The sequence below is a fragment of the Rhinoderma darwinii genome, chromosome 3 (genome assembly GCF_050947455.1).
Source record: "Rhinoderma darwinii isolate aRhiDar2 chromosome 3, aRhiDar2.hap1, whole genome shotgun sequence".
In the NCBI taxonomy this organism is placed as follows: domain Eukaryota; kingdom Metazoa; phylum Chordata; class Amphibia; order Anura; family Rhinodermatidae; genus Rhinoderma; species Rhinoderma darwinii.
In genome coordinates, this window is record NC_134689.1 from 283475624 (window position 1) to 283491573 (window position 15950).

A 15950-nucleotide genomic window follows, 5' to 3' on the forward strand; every position below is an offset into this window, starting at 1 on the left:
ACATGTCCATCAAGTTCAACCAAGGGACGGGAAAAGGGAAGGAAAAATTTCTATACATAGGAGCTAATACTTTTTTGTTCTAGGAAATTATCTAAGCCTTTTTTAAAGCCATCTACTGTCCCTGCTGTGACCAGCTCCTGTGATAGGCTATTCCATAGATTTACAGTTCTCACAGTAAAGAAGCCTTGTCGCCTCTGCAGCTTGAACCTTTTTTTCTCCAGACGGAGGGAGGGCCCCCTTGTTTTTTGAGGGGGTTTTACATGGAACAGGATTTCACCATATTTTTTGTATGCGCCATTAATATATTTATATAAGTTAATCATGTCCCCCTTAGTCGTCTTTTTTCAAGACTAAATAGGTTTAATTCTTTTAATCTTTCCTCATAACTTAAATTCTCCATGCCCCTAATTAGCTTCGTTGCTCTTCTTTGTATTTTTTCCAACTCCAGGGCATCCTTTCTATGAACTGGAGCCCAGAACTGGACTGCATATTCTAGATGAGGCCTCACTAATGCTTTGTAAAGTGGAAATATTACATCCCTGTCCCGCGAGTCCATGCCTCTTTTGATACACGACAATATCCTGTTGGATACAAAATGGCTGACTTCAAAATGGCCGCCATGGTCAACACCCAGCTTGAAAAGTTTCCCCCCTCCCATATACTAATGTGCCACAAACAGGAAGTTAATATCACCAACCATTCCCATTTTATTTAGGTGTATCCATATAAATGGCCCACCCTGTATATTTTTTTTTTGTTACTTTTTTTTTTGATTGTTGAAAGGGAATAAAACGGATATACAAAAGCAAAGCTAAGTGCTGGGTCTTTTCTAAATTTATGTATACGGGGTGGAGTTCTACCTGAGCAACATTAGTCCAACTGCCATGTCTCTGTTTCAAATTCTAATATTACAAATATGTAATATAAATAATATAATGAAAACCTTATTTAAATAATAAAAATTTTTTTTATAATAATAAATAAATTAAAATAAATTGAACTTGTATTGCTTACCCAGGTAGTTGACTCCTTCGTCTGGTGAAATTGTCCCATATTTTACCATCATTTTGACAAAATCAATAAGAGTTTTCATAATAGTTATCAATGTTTCCTTTTCTTTGGCATCATTTTCTATAAAAAAAAAAAAAGAGAATGGTATATAAAAAACGCACATAAAAGTATACAACCAAAAGGAACCCATGTGTCCCTTTTGTGGTAAGACATGACATTTGTGGAAACTGAAATAGTAAATGGAAGATGTATACTTATGTGATTTCAGGAATTAATAAAACTAATATTGTTAGAAAAATTAAGTGTAAACTTGTTTTTTCTTTTACAATAATTACCTGAATTTAGATTTTTAATGAGTCTGTAAAAATTTGGAAAATATTGAAGATCATCAAAATTTTCTTCCAGAGGCATATCATTCCTCCTCTCCAAAGTTGCTGCCGGGGTCCAGTCACTGTCTCCAATGTTGTTTCCTTCAGATGATTCTTTATCTTGAGGTTTCTGTGATACAATTATGAAATGCATTTGGTAAACATTCACACCCATTATATAAGCGACAGAGTCAATGCTTTGGTTCTTGCAAGTTATAAGTTGATCTTTTAGGGTCGCACTGAATTGTTTTTTTTATAGTAACTCACTTTATGGGGATTTTACAGGGAGCCAAAAAATTTAAAGTATAAGGGAGACCATTTTATCACAGAATACTGGGGAGAAAACATGGCATTATTTCTTTATTGAGTTTTGGTGGACCCCAGGCTGGTTTATGACAGATATGCTTACTATGCATTTGTATTGATTTAATGCATGAATAAGTAGCAGTGTTCCGGGTGCTAAGTTTTCTGTCTTACTTTAGGAATATTAGAACACCTGGAGTGGCATTTATGCATGAGTTATCAACTTTACTAAAGTGAAATATTTAAAATAAAATCCCATTGCCAATCTCATGTTACCTTGAATAAATCTTGTGACACAGTAATGGGAATTGGGACCTTAACCCCATTGGCGCCACAGCAATTTTTCGGTTTTTCATTTTCATTTTTTTCTTCACCACATTCCAAAATTCATAATTTTTTTTATTTTTCAGTTGACATGGCCGTATGAGAGTTTGTTTTTGCGGGATGAGTTGTAGTTATTAATGGTGCCTCTTACAGGGCTTAATAGGAGCACAAAGATGGCACACCTTGGGCCTTCATAAGGCCCCCAGGCTGCCATGACAACCATGTGTACCCCACAATCACGTCGTTGGGGGGGGCGATGGGGGGTCGGAAGAGGCCACCCCTCCTAACGGATTACATGCCAAGTCCCTATTGACCACAGCATCTAAGTGCCTAAGAGATGCTATTCATTTTTATGGGACTCGAGCTGGTGCCAACAGGGTCATAGATATAGGGGATGCTGAGGTAGAAGTTGAACCCGAGGCCTGGTGCCTTGGGTTAATGGTAGGTTGGGGGCCTTTTACAGATTTACAGATGCATTGGGGCCCAGGAGCTTCAAGCCTCTGGTTGCCAAATTGTATCAGTTTATATCAGTCCTTATCAGCTCTGTCGCGATCATTATTATTTTTATCATTGAGGTCAATGAGTTAAGGATTGAAAAACTGAGGAAAACTGATGCAAACAGGTCAATTTGTCTTCGATTTTTCATTAATTTAAGATCAGTGGCAGAGAAAAAAAACCACATATGGCAACAAATGACAGGGTTGGCTGTTATTTTATAGCTCTGCTTAAAAACCATCCTGACTGTTTTGTTTGCAACATGTTTAGCCACGTCTGAAGCTGCATAAAACAAGGCAATGCCAAGATCAGTATTGACAACCTTGCAACTTTCCCGGAGCAGACGAACCTGTATTGATTTTTACTCAATGATCAGCCAAGCTTTAGATTTGGTCTACAGGGAGCCAACAGAAAGGAGCTTTAGTGCTCTTTCACACTGTATCAGTTTGTGTCCGTTTTTGTTATAGAAAAAATAGGTCTGTACCTGTCTGTTAACAACTCCATATCATCTGGTTTATTAATAAGAGTTCTGGATGAAAACTGGTGTCACAGTAATTGTCATCCATTTTTTCAATACAAACAAAAACAGAAGACTGTAAAGTGAACATGCTCATTTGCAACACATAATACAATTGTTACTATGCAAAAAAAAATAATCTAAAAAAATCTGCTTTGTTATACCTTATAATGATTTAATCTATGAAGGATAATAATAATAATAATAATTGAAGGGGTTTATGAGATTAGAAAAACATGACAGATATCTACCAGAAATAGTGTCACTCTTTTCATTAGGCTACATCTGTTATCGCAGCTCAGCCCCATTCAAGTGCATACTGCAATACCAGACATGGTCCATGGGAAAGAGTGGCGCTATTTCTGATTTTGCAGTTAACACTGCTCTTTAAAACTGTTAAGCATCACTAGATGACTTATGTTTTCTTCTATGTGAATTGTCATGAATGGCTTTGTAGTATTGAATAAAGCTGGCCATACACATGAGGTAACTGTTGGCTGAATGCTTCTTTGACTGACCGATATTATTCCCGTCCAATAGCACTTTGTCAATGGGAACAATGGATCTGGCATGTTGAATCCAATAACTCTGCCGTTGCGGGAGAATCTATATTCTTAAACACACATTAGATAGTCAGCTGATCGGGTTCCGGCTAAGTTTATCTAAAGTGCATGGCCAGCTTAAGAACATTGAATTCACAATCCATATGTAATGCCAAGCAGAGAACTGGCTGGATTTGCACTACACTAAATAGATTCATAGTTTTTGCTTTTAGATGATTATTTGTTTTCCAAATGCCATGTCTGATCTCCGTGCTCAGTCTGGACATTGTCTGCTAGCATCTGCAGGCTATTTTGTTTCATTCACATAATTGAATTTCTGCCCACTATCACATACCATTACATTGAACATCTTTTATTGTGTACTACAGTAAAGTAATTATTTCCTCAGGCTAAAGACTCTTTTCTGTTTGTTCAGGATGTGTAAAAAAAATTACCATTCTTTCCTCCTGCTTCTCATCTCCATCGATGTCCGCTCTTAGTACCGGGTTATCAAGGCTTTCTGACTCCTTTTCACGATTTTTGGCCTCATTAGCAATTATTTGCTGTAACACAACTGCCACTTCATCTTCTAATGTGTATGCCTGGCTTTCTGTAATCTGGAAGAGAAGAAAGTCCCCATTAAACTATACTTATTTCATTACATCATCTGCCCAATCAGTTTAATCAGAAGCCAACTGCAGGTCAAGCCAAATCGCCCACTCAATGTACTATTTTTTATACACCATCATAGAAACCAACACCCACAAGGGAAAGAAGAAAACCTGGACCGCTCATCCACTTTGCTTTACTTAAAGGAACAGTGTCATCACAAATTATTTTTTTATATGTTAAAGATGTTAGTGCTTTATTAAAAACGTTTATATTCATTTGTGTGTTTGTGTTTTACTTTTTCTTATTTTTACACTTTTTCTTCCCTATGGGGGCTGACATTTTTTGTTCCATTTCTGTATGTGTCGATTAACGACACACACAGACATGGAATACGGCAGCCACAGTCCCATAGGGACTGCGAACGGCTCCCGTCCCATTGACTTCAGTGTACGGCGTCTGTGTGGGAACTGCGCATGCGCCGCTCCCACACAGTCCAATTCGAAATTGGCGCCGTCCGGCGCCATTTTCCTGTGGACCGGAAGTCGCGGCCGGACAGTAATATTACTACTTCCGGTCGCGGCTTCCGGATTTGTGCACTTGGACCAGCGGCAGCAAACGGAGCGGACGGGCCGGAGGGAGCCGCGGCGGCAGGAGCAGGTAAGAGATTTCAATGTATGTTCGTGTTTGTGTGTGTTTACTACTGTATGTAAACCTACTACACTGTGTGTTAGCTCAAAAAATGGCGACACACAGTGTAGGAGGTTACACCGTTCAAACCCCTCGTTTATCCCGGCACTAGCCAGGATAAAGGAGGGGGGGATGCTGAGAGCTCACTAGAGCGAGGGCTTTTTACCCAATTTTGCAAAGCTGCAATTTTGGTAATAGCTCCATCTAGTGACCAAAAATGGGTAGTATTATAAATTAGAATTAATTTATAATATTTCCTGTCTCGTGAAAAAAATAAAAAAAATTTGAACAATGTTTAATCACCCACACACTAAATGTTTAATTTAAAAAAAAAAAACATGTTTTTCTGGCAACACATTCCCTTTAATCTATTGCGGCTCAGCAAAATTTTAAAATGTGCGAGTTTACATTTTGATCAAACTGTATAAGCCCACTTGCCATTTCACAGCGACCTCTTTTAAGTGGCCCAGAGCCAAGGTGGCTTAGACTGGCAGCATGCATTCTGTTAGTCTCCTGGGTTGCTCCCTCTATGGGTACTGTGTTGCAGAGGCACTGGTTGCCATTTATATACTGAACTTGATAGAGTAGGGACCCACTTAAAAGAGGTTGCGGTGAAGTGGCAAGTGGGCTTATACAGTTTGATCAAAATGTAAACTAAGAAACTCATTCTTACATTTTGCTTAGCCGCCGCAATAGATTAAGTATAGCAAGTGGATATGCGGTCCAGGTTTTCTTTTCTCCCTTGTGGATATAGAACCAACATCTCTGTCAGTTCAGTAGTATTGCCTTCCTCGACAGAAACAGAACAAATCGATAAAAAAATCAGATATTCCAGAACTACTATTTGGATTTACCAACCCCGAACCAACAATTCGATATAATAAAAGTGCTAATACTGCACTAAGTCAGTTACTGTACTATAGCAGAATCCAAAATGTGCTATAAAACAAGAGTAGATCTGCTCAACTCTACAGCATCACCATAATGTCCATACAGACTAGAGTTCCACTTCATACTCCAATACAATACAGTACATCATACAGATTGAAGGCACCAGACTCAAATAAATGTCATCTTTATTGACCCATCAGGGAAAAAGTAGTTATGGGTCCCCTTTTGGCCTTGCATGTCCTTTTTAATGCTTTAATTGGAACTTGGTTCTTTGTAAGCTGTACCATATGTACTATTCACAGAGCTTGTCTTCCCTAAGGTGACAGAGATGTAGTGTTTGCATTAGCTGCCGTGCGTGACGAAAATCAAGAATGTGACATATCCCTAATGATATTAACCTACTTCTATTTATCTGGAGGCTGGCTTGAATATAAATAGATATATATGTATGAGAGCTGTTTCTACCAAACTTCCCATCCAGATGTCTTTCTTATAGCAGTAGACAGATAGAGACTTGTCATTGGACCCCCGAAGTAGAGAACACCATGCTGCCTCATAGAACGCATTGTGTTCATTGCAATCATATGCCATTTTATTCTCTTTCGATTGTAGTTAGTGTCTCCCCTCCCAACATGATCCAATTGTCTGCTTGTCTACCGGCTGTTTGACATCAGGTTCTTTGACATTTGACAATAAAATTACTAGAGTAATAAAGTTTATTACAGACCGCCACCAGGAAGGAAATTATGGAAATTTCAAAAAGTAAACAATGAACACAGATGTTACACAGTGCAACAAGTTATAAGACATACCTTATTTTATAGTCTAAACGCATATAGCGTCTTTATTTGTCGGGCTAGCGACAAGATTTTTGTGATGTGTTTATCGTGATCAATGCCGGTTTCTTTTCTCATCATTATTATACACATATTTTTTGAAAAAATATGCTTTTTTGCATTTCAATTTACTTTTCTAGTAATAATATAGTGTTTTCCAAAAATAGACTTTGTGTGATCGTCATTGCCTACTGTAAATTTTGATATATTACGTGTTTATTTTAGGGTAATTGAGCCAGGGCTAGCGTTACGACAATGATTGGCTGGGGAGGGGGGGGGGGAAAAGGTTTTTGGGGGTAATTTTATGTGGAATTTTAATTTAATTTATTTTTGTTTGTTTTGGCCTTTTCTTTTTTTTTATTATTATGGCCTGTCCCTCAAAGGTCAGAAAAAAAACTTTGGGGGACTTTGTTATTTCATAAAAAAATGTTGTATTATACTTTTCCACTGTAACTTGGGCTTCATAGCAGATGAAATCAGCCCTATTAGAGACTATTGACATTGTTAAATCCAGTTAGATCCAACAGCAGACTCCTACTATTGGCATGACGGTAATCATGTGACCACTGGGACCAATAGAGCGCTGTGTACTTGAGTACAGAGAATACAAAAGCATTGAAAACAGTCTACAGTGAAGGAAATAAGTATTTGATCCCTTGCTGATTTTGTAAGTTTGCCCACTGTCAGTCATGAACAGTCTAGAATTTTTAGGCTAGGTTAATTTTACCAGTGAGAGATAGATTATATAAAAAAAAATAAAAAAAATCACATAGTCAAAATTATATATATTTATTTGCATTGTGCACAGAGAAATAAGTATTTGATCCCCTACCAACCATTAAGAGTTCAGCCTCCTTCAGACCAGTTACATGCTCCAAATCAACTTGGTGACTGCATTAAAAACAGCTGTCTTAAATGGTCACCTGTATAAAAGACTCCTGTCCACAGACTCAATTAATCAGTCTGACTCTAACCTCTACAACATGGGCAAGACCAAAGAGCTTTCTAAGGATGTCAGGGACAAGATCATAGACCTGGACAAGGCTGGAATGGGCTACAAAACCATAAGTAAGACGCTGGGTGAGAAGGAGACAACTGTTGGTGCAATAGTAAGAAAATGGAAGACATACAAAATGACTGTCAATCGACATCGATCTGGGGCTCCATGCAAAATCTCACCTCGTGGGGTATCCTTGATCCTCAGGAAGCTGAGAGCTCAGCCGAAAACTACACGGGGGAACTTGTTAATAATCTCAAGGCAGCTGGGACCACAGTCACCAAGAAAACCATTGGTAACACATTACGCCGTAATGGATTAAAATCCTGCAGTGCCCGCAAGGTCCCCTTGCTCAAGAAGGCACATGTACAGGCCCGTCTGAAGTTTGCAAATTAACATCTGGATGATTCTGAGAGTGATTGGGAGAAGGTGCTGTGGTCAGATGAGACTAAAATTGAGCTCTTTGGCACTAACTCAACTCGCCGTGTTTGGAGGAAGAGAAATGCTGCCTATGACCCAAAGAACACCGTCCCCACTGTCAAGCATGGAGGTGGAAACATTATGTTTTGGGGGTGTTTCTCTGCTAAGCGTACTGGACTACTTCACCGCATCAATGGGAGAATGGATAGAGCCATGTACCGTCAAATCCTGAGTGACAACCTCCTTCCCTCCACCAGGACATTAAAAATGTCTCGTGGCTGGGTCTTCCAGCACGACAATGACCCGAAACATACAGCCAAGGCAACAAAGGAGTGGCTCAAAAAGAAGCACATTAAGGTCATGGAGTGGCCTAGCCAGTCTCCAGACCTTAATCCCATCGAAAACTTATGGATGGAGCTGAAGATCCGAGTTGCCAAGCGACAGCCTCGAAATCTTAATGATTTACAGATGATCTGCGAAGAGGAGTGGTCCAAAATTCCATCTAACATGTGTGCAAACCTCATCATCAACTACAAAAAACGTCTGACTGTTGTGCTTGCCAACAAGGGTTTTGCCACCAAGTATTAAGTCTTGTTTGCCAAAGGGATCAAATACTTATTTCTCTGTGCACAATGAAAATAAATATATATAATTTTGACAATGTGATTTTCTGTTTTTTTTTAAATATAATCTATCTTTCACTGGTAAAATTAACCTAGCCTAAAAATTCTAGACTATTCATGTCTTTGACAGTGGGCAAACTTACAAAATCAGCAAGGGATCAAATACTTATTTCCTTCACTGTATCTATCCTCTCCAGTGTCCCTGCTGAGCCCCCGACATTCAGCTGCCCAATCACACGGGCAGCAAGCTTAAACCCGTGGGCGGTTCTCAACCGGTTAAACTAATTTAAAGTGATAGTATTTTGTTAAATGATCATATTGTACTCCAAGCATGTTCATTATAGGATTATTTGAACTTGTATATCATCTTTCAGAAGAGAAATAAACTCTGTCGTAATAGTAATTTGTTTGACATTGTGATGTTGTATTAAAACAGTTAGCTGCTTTCCTCTACACAGAAGCAAATGGTCAAAGTATGGAATTTATATGATATTTGAGTAGAAACATTTAAACATTTAAATTCTGTGAAGCTTCAATAAAAAGTTGTGTATAATAAACACTTGTTGAAACTTCCAGAATTGCAGGTAATATTTGAATTAAAACTTAAGATGTCATCAATAAAGCTGCTGTCAATGTTCTCCCTTCTTCTGTCTTAGTCACCCAGTTCATGTCCTGCATATTAGAATAAGCATTGGCTTTATCATCTCTCTCTTGCTGGTGGAATTGATTTATTAAGCGTTCTGGCGTCTAGTTTCTTCATTTATTGTCTGCAGAGCTTTCTGAGACGTGCTACAGCCCGATACTTATCTTTTTCTATTCTTTCTACTAGTTTCACCTATTGACTGTAATGTAAGAAGGATTTGTACTATGCCGTTAAACTATTAACATCCATTACCCTGTCAATTCATAAATCTGATAGGGTGTATGTATATATATATATATATATATATATATATATATATATATATATATACCCTATTTTTTTTATTTTATATTTGAAAATATTCCTAAGTGCTTTTTAATTTATGACAAATCTAAGGGACATTTCCAATTTGCTATCACATGTCAGAGGAAATTAAAGAATCAATGAGATGTATTAAGTAATTTCTTTCTTCTAGAATCATTGTTTTTTATTATTTCTTACATTTCCACTCATATCCGAATGAAATTTGTTTTTATGTTATTTTATAGTTGGGAAAAATATTTGATAGCACCAGATATTGTACATACACATAAACTTTACATAGAGATTTCTAGAGCATGACGCATGCTACCATATGTCACTTACTATATACACTCATTGTACCACATTTTATACACACAAGCTTGCAAAGGTGCCAACAGGTGCCTTCTCTGCAATTTATGATGTGCCATGCAATTTACCACAAAGAAATGTAGGTATTCCTATTTATGCTGCATGTTGCTTGATTTCAAAATGGTTTGTAGCGCTATAGCCAGTTATATGAAAAGACATTAAGAAAGATTTACTAAGCAAAATTCACCAGAATTCTGTAGTAAAGTGCACCAAAATATTAGAATATATGGCAAGTTTCAAATGTAATATGTGTTTTAGACACCCTTTACACCCACCTCCACAGTTTAAAAAAATGTGTAGAACCAAGAGCATGGCTAAGAGGAGTCGTAAAATTTATTTTAAATGTGCAACACTTCTTAACACAAAATATTGGTGTCAATTTATGGCAACTAGAACTTGACATAAGGAAGAGAAATGAGTCTAAAATGCCATGCAGGTTGCCTCAAATTTATCATGCTATGTGTGTCATTTTGATAAATTTGGTGCAATTTGCACCAATGTAACCGACTCTTGCACTTTAGGACATAATTAATAATTCTCCACCAAATGTGAAACTACGAGAGAGCAACAGATCAAGCAAAAACCAAACAATGCATAAACTAAACAGAGATATTGTGTTAAAATATATACACAAACTAGGTAACTGACCTCCTTAAAAATATAAGTATAACTTGAAGGAATTGCTTTTTACAATGTTGTTTTTTTCTACTCCTAATGAACCAATATTAACATTCGTACCTTATAGAAAATTGGTGTAGTAGTGGCAAAAGCATTTTATAATTTTATATTTTGGCTTGAGATTGGTTGACTTCCCCCATGCCAGACAGCCATGAGCAGGCTAAAAATATTTTTGCATCCTGACTTTAAAAATGATAGGACTTGTGGCTGCCTTCTGTGGGGCCCCTGAACAAGTTCCAAGTAACTCCAGTGTTCCAGAGAACCCTTGCTGGGAATCATTGGTATAGAAAATAAACTGTAAGTGTGAAAGATTTACACCTACCAGACCAAGGTTTAAGAGTTTGGAAACAATCTTGTCGAATACCCCTCGGTCATTCTCCTGATAAATTCTCATAGCAATCTTCTGAACAATATCTTCTGCAGTGAGTGGTGTTCCATCTAATTGGTGAAGCCCATCCGGATCATCTGGAAGAATAAATCATTTCTGACCTACTTTCAGCCGTCTAATTATATCAGATCTGGAGAAATGCTGCTAATGTTCCCGCTCATTAATGCTGAATGTTTTAACTCCAAGCCCCCATTAACTCAATCATACATTCATTTCCATTCATAAAATAGCAGCCTAAATAGGGAGAACTCTATGAGAGTTATTTAATTGATTATTAGAAGTGATAAAAAGGAATACATTTACAGTATAACTTATTTTTTTTTTTGCAATGCTTAAATGAATCCTTTTTAAGAAGTAAATATCTACCAAACTTTGTTTGTTCTATAGGTGTTAGCTTTGGTAATACCTAGTAATAATAAGTTCCTAGAGACGGGGGATAAATAATTGTAAAAATGTTATATGAAATATATATATATATAGTTTGAAAGCATGAATCCTTCAAGGGGAAATCCACCCAAAAGTGATATCCTGACATGTCATATCTGTGAAGTCTTGGTCTCCAACAATTTCCAATAGTATAAAGCATTAAAGCAATTCAGCAATGCTCAGAGATTTTTCATTAATAGACCTCTCTATATCTAGATATTTCTTTATTGTGGAAAAAATTGTCGGTCTAAATTACAGACTGCACCAATCTAGTTCTCTCCCGTGTTTCTAGGACATATCAGAAAATAATTTTGACTAGATTTCTCCTTAAAAGATATCCATGATTAAACCACTATATATGGAACTTAGATCAAATTATTTGTATTTTTTAACTATATCAAGACATGTTGATAAGTTTCTAAGTTCATATTTTCTATGATCTATGAATTAAAAATCAGTAAAAAGACTAGTATGATACATGATTTTTCCCCTAATGGAATAGATGGATGGATTAGTCATGAACTGAAGATGACATAACATATTGTATAGCAATAAGAGTGGAGGTATAGATGAGTATATCATTTTATGACTAGTAATAATATGACATGGCTATGATTATTATCAAATACCTTCATATTTATAATCCAATCCACTTTTTGTGGAGTCAAAATACTCCACTGGCTTTATGTTTTTTGTTGAGTCTGCCTCATCCATAGAGGTCCTGTGGTCACTGACTGCGCTTTTTGTCAAAGCACTTCTTTTGACATTCTTTTCTTTCTCAGCTACTGACATCAAGAAGTTCAAGTCATCAACAAAGGAATCATTTTTTACTTTATCTACAGGATGTAAAAAACAAAAAAACAAAAACTGTAGTTTTTTTTTAAAATTCTCCCTCACTATTAACTGCAACAATGAATGTTTGTGGTTAACACATTTACCTTTACTTGGTTCTCTGCTAACTGTATCTGCCTCAGCAATCTAAAGAGGAAATGACGAAAAACAGAAAAGCTTTAGTTCAGTCTCCAGAGTTCATAGTTATTTAGTTATTTCTTCTCCAATAAAGCTATAGGGAGCTGATACACTGCCAAACAATGATCATTAATCCCCAAACCAAAGTATTTCTGCTCCTAAATGCAGCACTGTTAAGAAAAACACTGCTTGTATTCAGTAAATAGGTAACAGATAGTTTGCACCTTGCACTTGTTGCATTTCCTTTTAGTGCAACTGTTTTATAATGGATCTATAATCTTTATGGTGCTTTTTATGATTTGCATTGAAATATATTTTATAATGTTAAAGATTCTGCAAGGTCAATATTTATTAACCAATGATCACAATTCTGTACACTCTGTCAGTTCACTGTTTGGAAATGTTTTGTTGAAATGACACTAGTTGCAGTAAATCATGTCCAAGTCTGGTAACTTACCTGTTCTTCCAGTGGTCTCTCTACACTTAATTCTCTGTTATGCAGAGCTTTGTCTAGAAGGGATAAAGAGCGCAAGTCATTACTACTAAATCATCACAAAATGCATATATAGTACAGTAACAACTGAACACTAACTACAGATAAATAATCATATATACATATACACTACTTTACATATTTAAGATGTGTTTTACAAAAAATGTGTTTTATTCCTTTAAGAGTTGATTCATGAAAACGGATTTAGTTGGATTACTTTAATCGTTGGATTACAGAGAACATCTGAGCTGCACTCTTCTTTTATATTCTCTATTCTTTCTAGAGGACAAGACGCATTTATATCGCCTATTATTATGCCTATAGACCATCTGACCCATACACGCTATGTAATCGATCCTACATAATAGCATAAGCACATAGTAAAGAGTGGATTTACCTTGGGTACTGTCTGGTTTAGGAAATCCATGCACAAAGCAGATCACCCCAATAAGGGCACAGAAGGAAAGCACACGAGCCATTTGCCACCAATCCTGCTTTATACTTGGATGCGGTGACTGACTTTTATTCTTGTGCCAATGACCAGTGCATTGACCTATAATCGATGTTATCAGCGAGGGGCAGAGGAGAGGGGCAGCGGCTGATCTTCAGGGTAGAGGTGAGGACGCGGGAGCTGTCCACCGCAGTAGTGCTGAAACTGAGCTGTCCACCGATGTGGTGCTGAATCTGGACTGCACTGCCCTCCACCGACGTGTTGGACTATACTGTCCGCTGTCGCGCTGATCTGGACTGTATGAGAGCTGTCTGCCGCTGCGGTGCCTAATCTGGACTGCACAAGGGTGATGACACTGCTGTGCTGCTAGCTGAGCAGAGATACGAGCTGCCTCCTATTGTTCATCAGCAGATAGCAGCATCATCCTCGTATGAATGGGATGTGCTCTCGTATTCCCTGCTTGTAGATCACTGCTCCAGTGTGCGTCACCTGAATCAGAGCCGCCCGGCACCACCAATGCTGCTATGCGGGACATTGCGACCTTTACTACTGCCCGGGATGTAAAACCCAGTCTGATTGGCGCCTGGGGATCTGTGATTGGTTATTGAAGACACACCCATGTTGACGATGGACTGATTATGTGTTACCTATATGACTGGCTCAGATCTATTGTGGCTGACAATATCATTGCTGTTCCCTTCATCCTGTATTACTACATTGCTCTTGTTAGACAATATGGTGGCCGGCTATATTGTAATCATATAAGAAATGGGCTTATTGAAAAAACATGAGATTTCTGTTAATAAAAGGTAACATTATTTTGGCACAGAACAAGAATGGTCCAATGAAGAGCGATTAAAGCATCTTTAGCAATTACAAGTTGTTTTTCATTATCTGAGTCATGAGTATTCTGACAACCAATAATTCTGTATTCCCTGCCTGAAACTAGGAAAGATCCTGGCATGTTGATGGTAGCAATTAAATGGTCAATATACTGTATACTAAAATTAATTGTATTATTAAATGTAAACATAAATATTACAATCTTAACCCCTAAGGGTATGTTCACACGCACTAAAAGATTGGACGTAATTCGGGCGTTTTTGCCCCGAATTACATCCGAAAAATGCGCCTCGATAGCGTTGACAAACATCTGCCCATTGAAAGCAATGGGCTGACGTTTGTCTGTTCACACGAGGCGTATATTTACGCGCCGCTGTCAAATGACGGCGCGTAAATTGACGCCCGCGTCAAAGAAGTGACCTGTCACTTCTTGGGGCGTAATTGGAGCCGTTATTCATTGACTCCAATGAAAAGCAGCGCCAATTACGTCCGTAATGGACGCGGTGTTCAAGCGCCTGCACATGCCGTTACGGCTGAAATTCCGGGGATGTTTCCTCCTGAAAACATTCCCGGAATTTCAGCCGTTACGGACGCTGCCGTGTGAACATACCCTCACGAGGCAGTCATTTTACGCGTCGTCATTTGACAGCTGTCAAACGACGACGCGTAAATTACAGGTCGTCGGCACAGTACGTCGGCAAACCCATTCAAATGAATGGGCAAATGTTTGCCGACGTATTGGAGCCGTATTTTCAGGCGTAAATCGAGGCATCTGGGTATGTTCACACGACAGCGTCCGTAATGGCTGAAATTACGGGGATGTTTTCAGGAGAAAACATCCCCGTAATTTCAGCCGTAACGGCATGTGCAGGCGCTTGAACGCCGCGTCCATTACGGACGTAATTGGCGCTGCTTGTCATTGGAGTCAATGAATAACGGCTCCAATTACGCCCCAAGAAGTGACAGGTCACTTCTTTGACGCGGGCGTCAATTTACGTGCCGTCATTTGACAGTGGTGCGTAAATATACGCCTAGTGTGAACAGACAAACGTCAGCCCATTGCTTTCAATGGGCAGATGTTTGTCAACGCTATTGAGGCGCATTTTTCGGACGTAATTTGGGGCAAAAACGCCCGAATTACTTCCGTAATTAGTGTGTGTGAACATACCCTAATACGCCTCGTTTACGTCTGAAAATAGGTCGTGTGAACCCAGCCTTAGTGTCTAAGCCTGTTTTGGCCTTGTGGACACAGCCGATTTTTGCAAATCTGACGTGTTACTTTATGTGGTAATAACTCCAGAATGCTTTTGCCTATCCAAGCGATTCTGAGATTGTTTTCTCGTGACATGTTGTACTTTATGATACTGAAAAAATTTGGTCGTAAATTCAATATTTATTTGTAAAAAACACATTTTTCTAAATTGTAATGTATCTGCTTGTAAAACAGATCGTAATACCACACAAAATATTTACTAGTTAAAATTTCCCATATGTCTACTTTATGTTTGCATCGTTTTTTAAACGTCCTTTTATTTTTCTAGGACGTTACAAGGCTTAGAACTTTAGCAGCAATTTCTCATATTTTCAAGAAAATTTCAAAAGGCCTTTTTTTCAGGGACCAGTTCAGTTCTCAAGTGGCTTTGAGGGCCTTATATATTAGAAAGTCCCCATAAATCACCCCATTTTAAAAACTGCACCCCTCAAAGTATTCAAAACAGCATTCAGAAAGTATTTGAACCCATTAGGCATTTCACAGGAAAT

The 15950-nt window shown here is 38.0% G+C and overlaps 1 protein-coding gene across 1 annotated transcript in view; it reads right to left on the reverse strand.

Moving 5' to 3' along the window:
* Window positions 1–13872, reverse strand: part of SCG3 (secretogranin III) — a 70584-nt gene extending 56712 nt beyond the window's left edge. Inside the window, exons 1-8 of the mRNA XM_075858002.1 lie at window positions 13293–13872; window positions 12860–12912; window positions 12372–12411; window positions 12063–12269; window positions 10942–11084; window positions 4016–4177; window positions 1347–1509; window positions 1015–1131 (exon numbers count right to left, since the gene is read on the reverse strand). Coding sequence (XP_075714117.1) covers window positions 1015–1131; window positions 1347–1509; window positions 4016–4177; window positions 10942–11084; window positions 12063–12269; window positions 12372–12411; window positions 12860–12912; window positions 13293–13374 — 967 coding nt within the window. The 5' untranslated portion in view covers window positions 13375–13872. The remainder of the gene's footprint in view (window positions 1–1014; window positions 1132–1346; window positions 1510–4015; window positions 4178–10941; window positions 11085–12062; window positions 12270–12371; window positions 12412–12859; window positions 12913–13292) is intronic.
* Between the last annotated feature and the right edge of the window lie 2078 nt (window positions 13873–15950).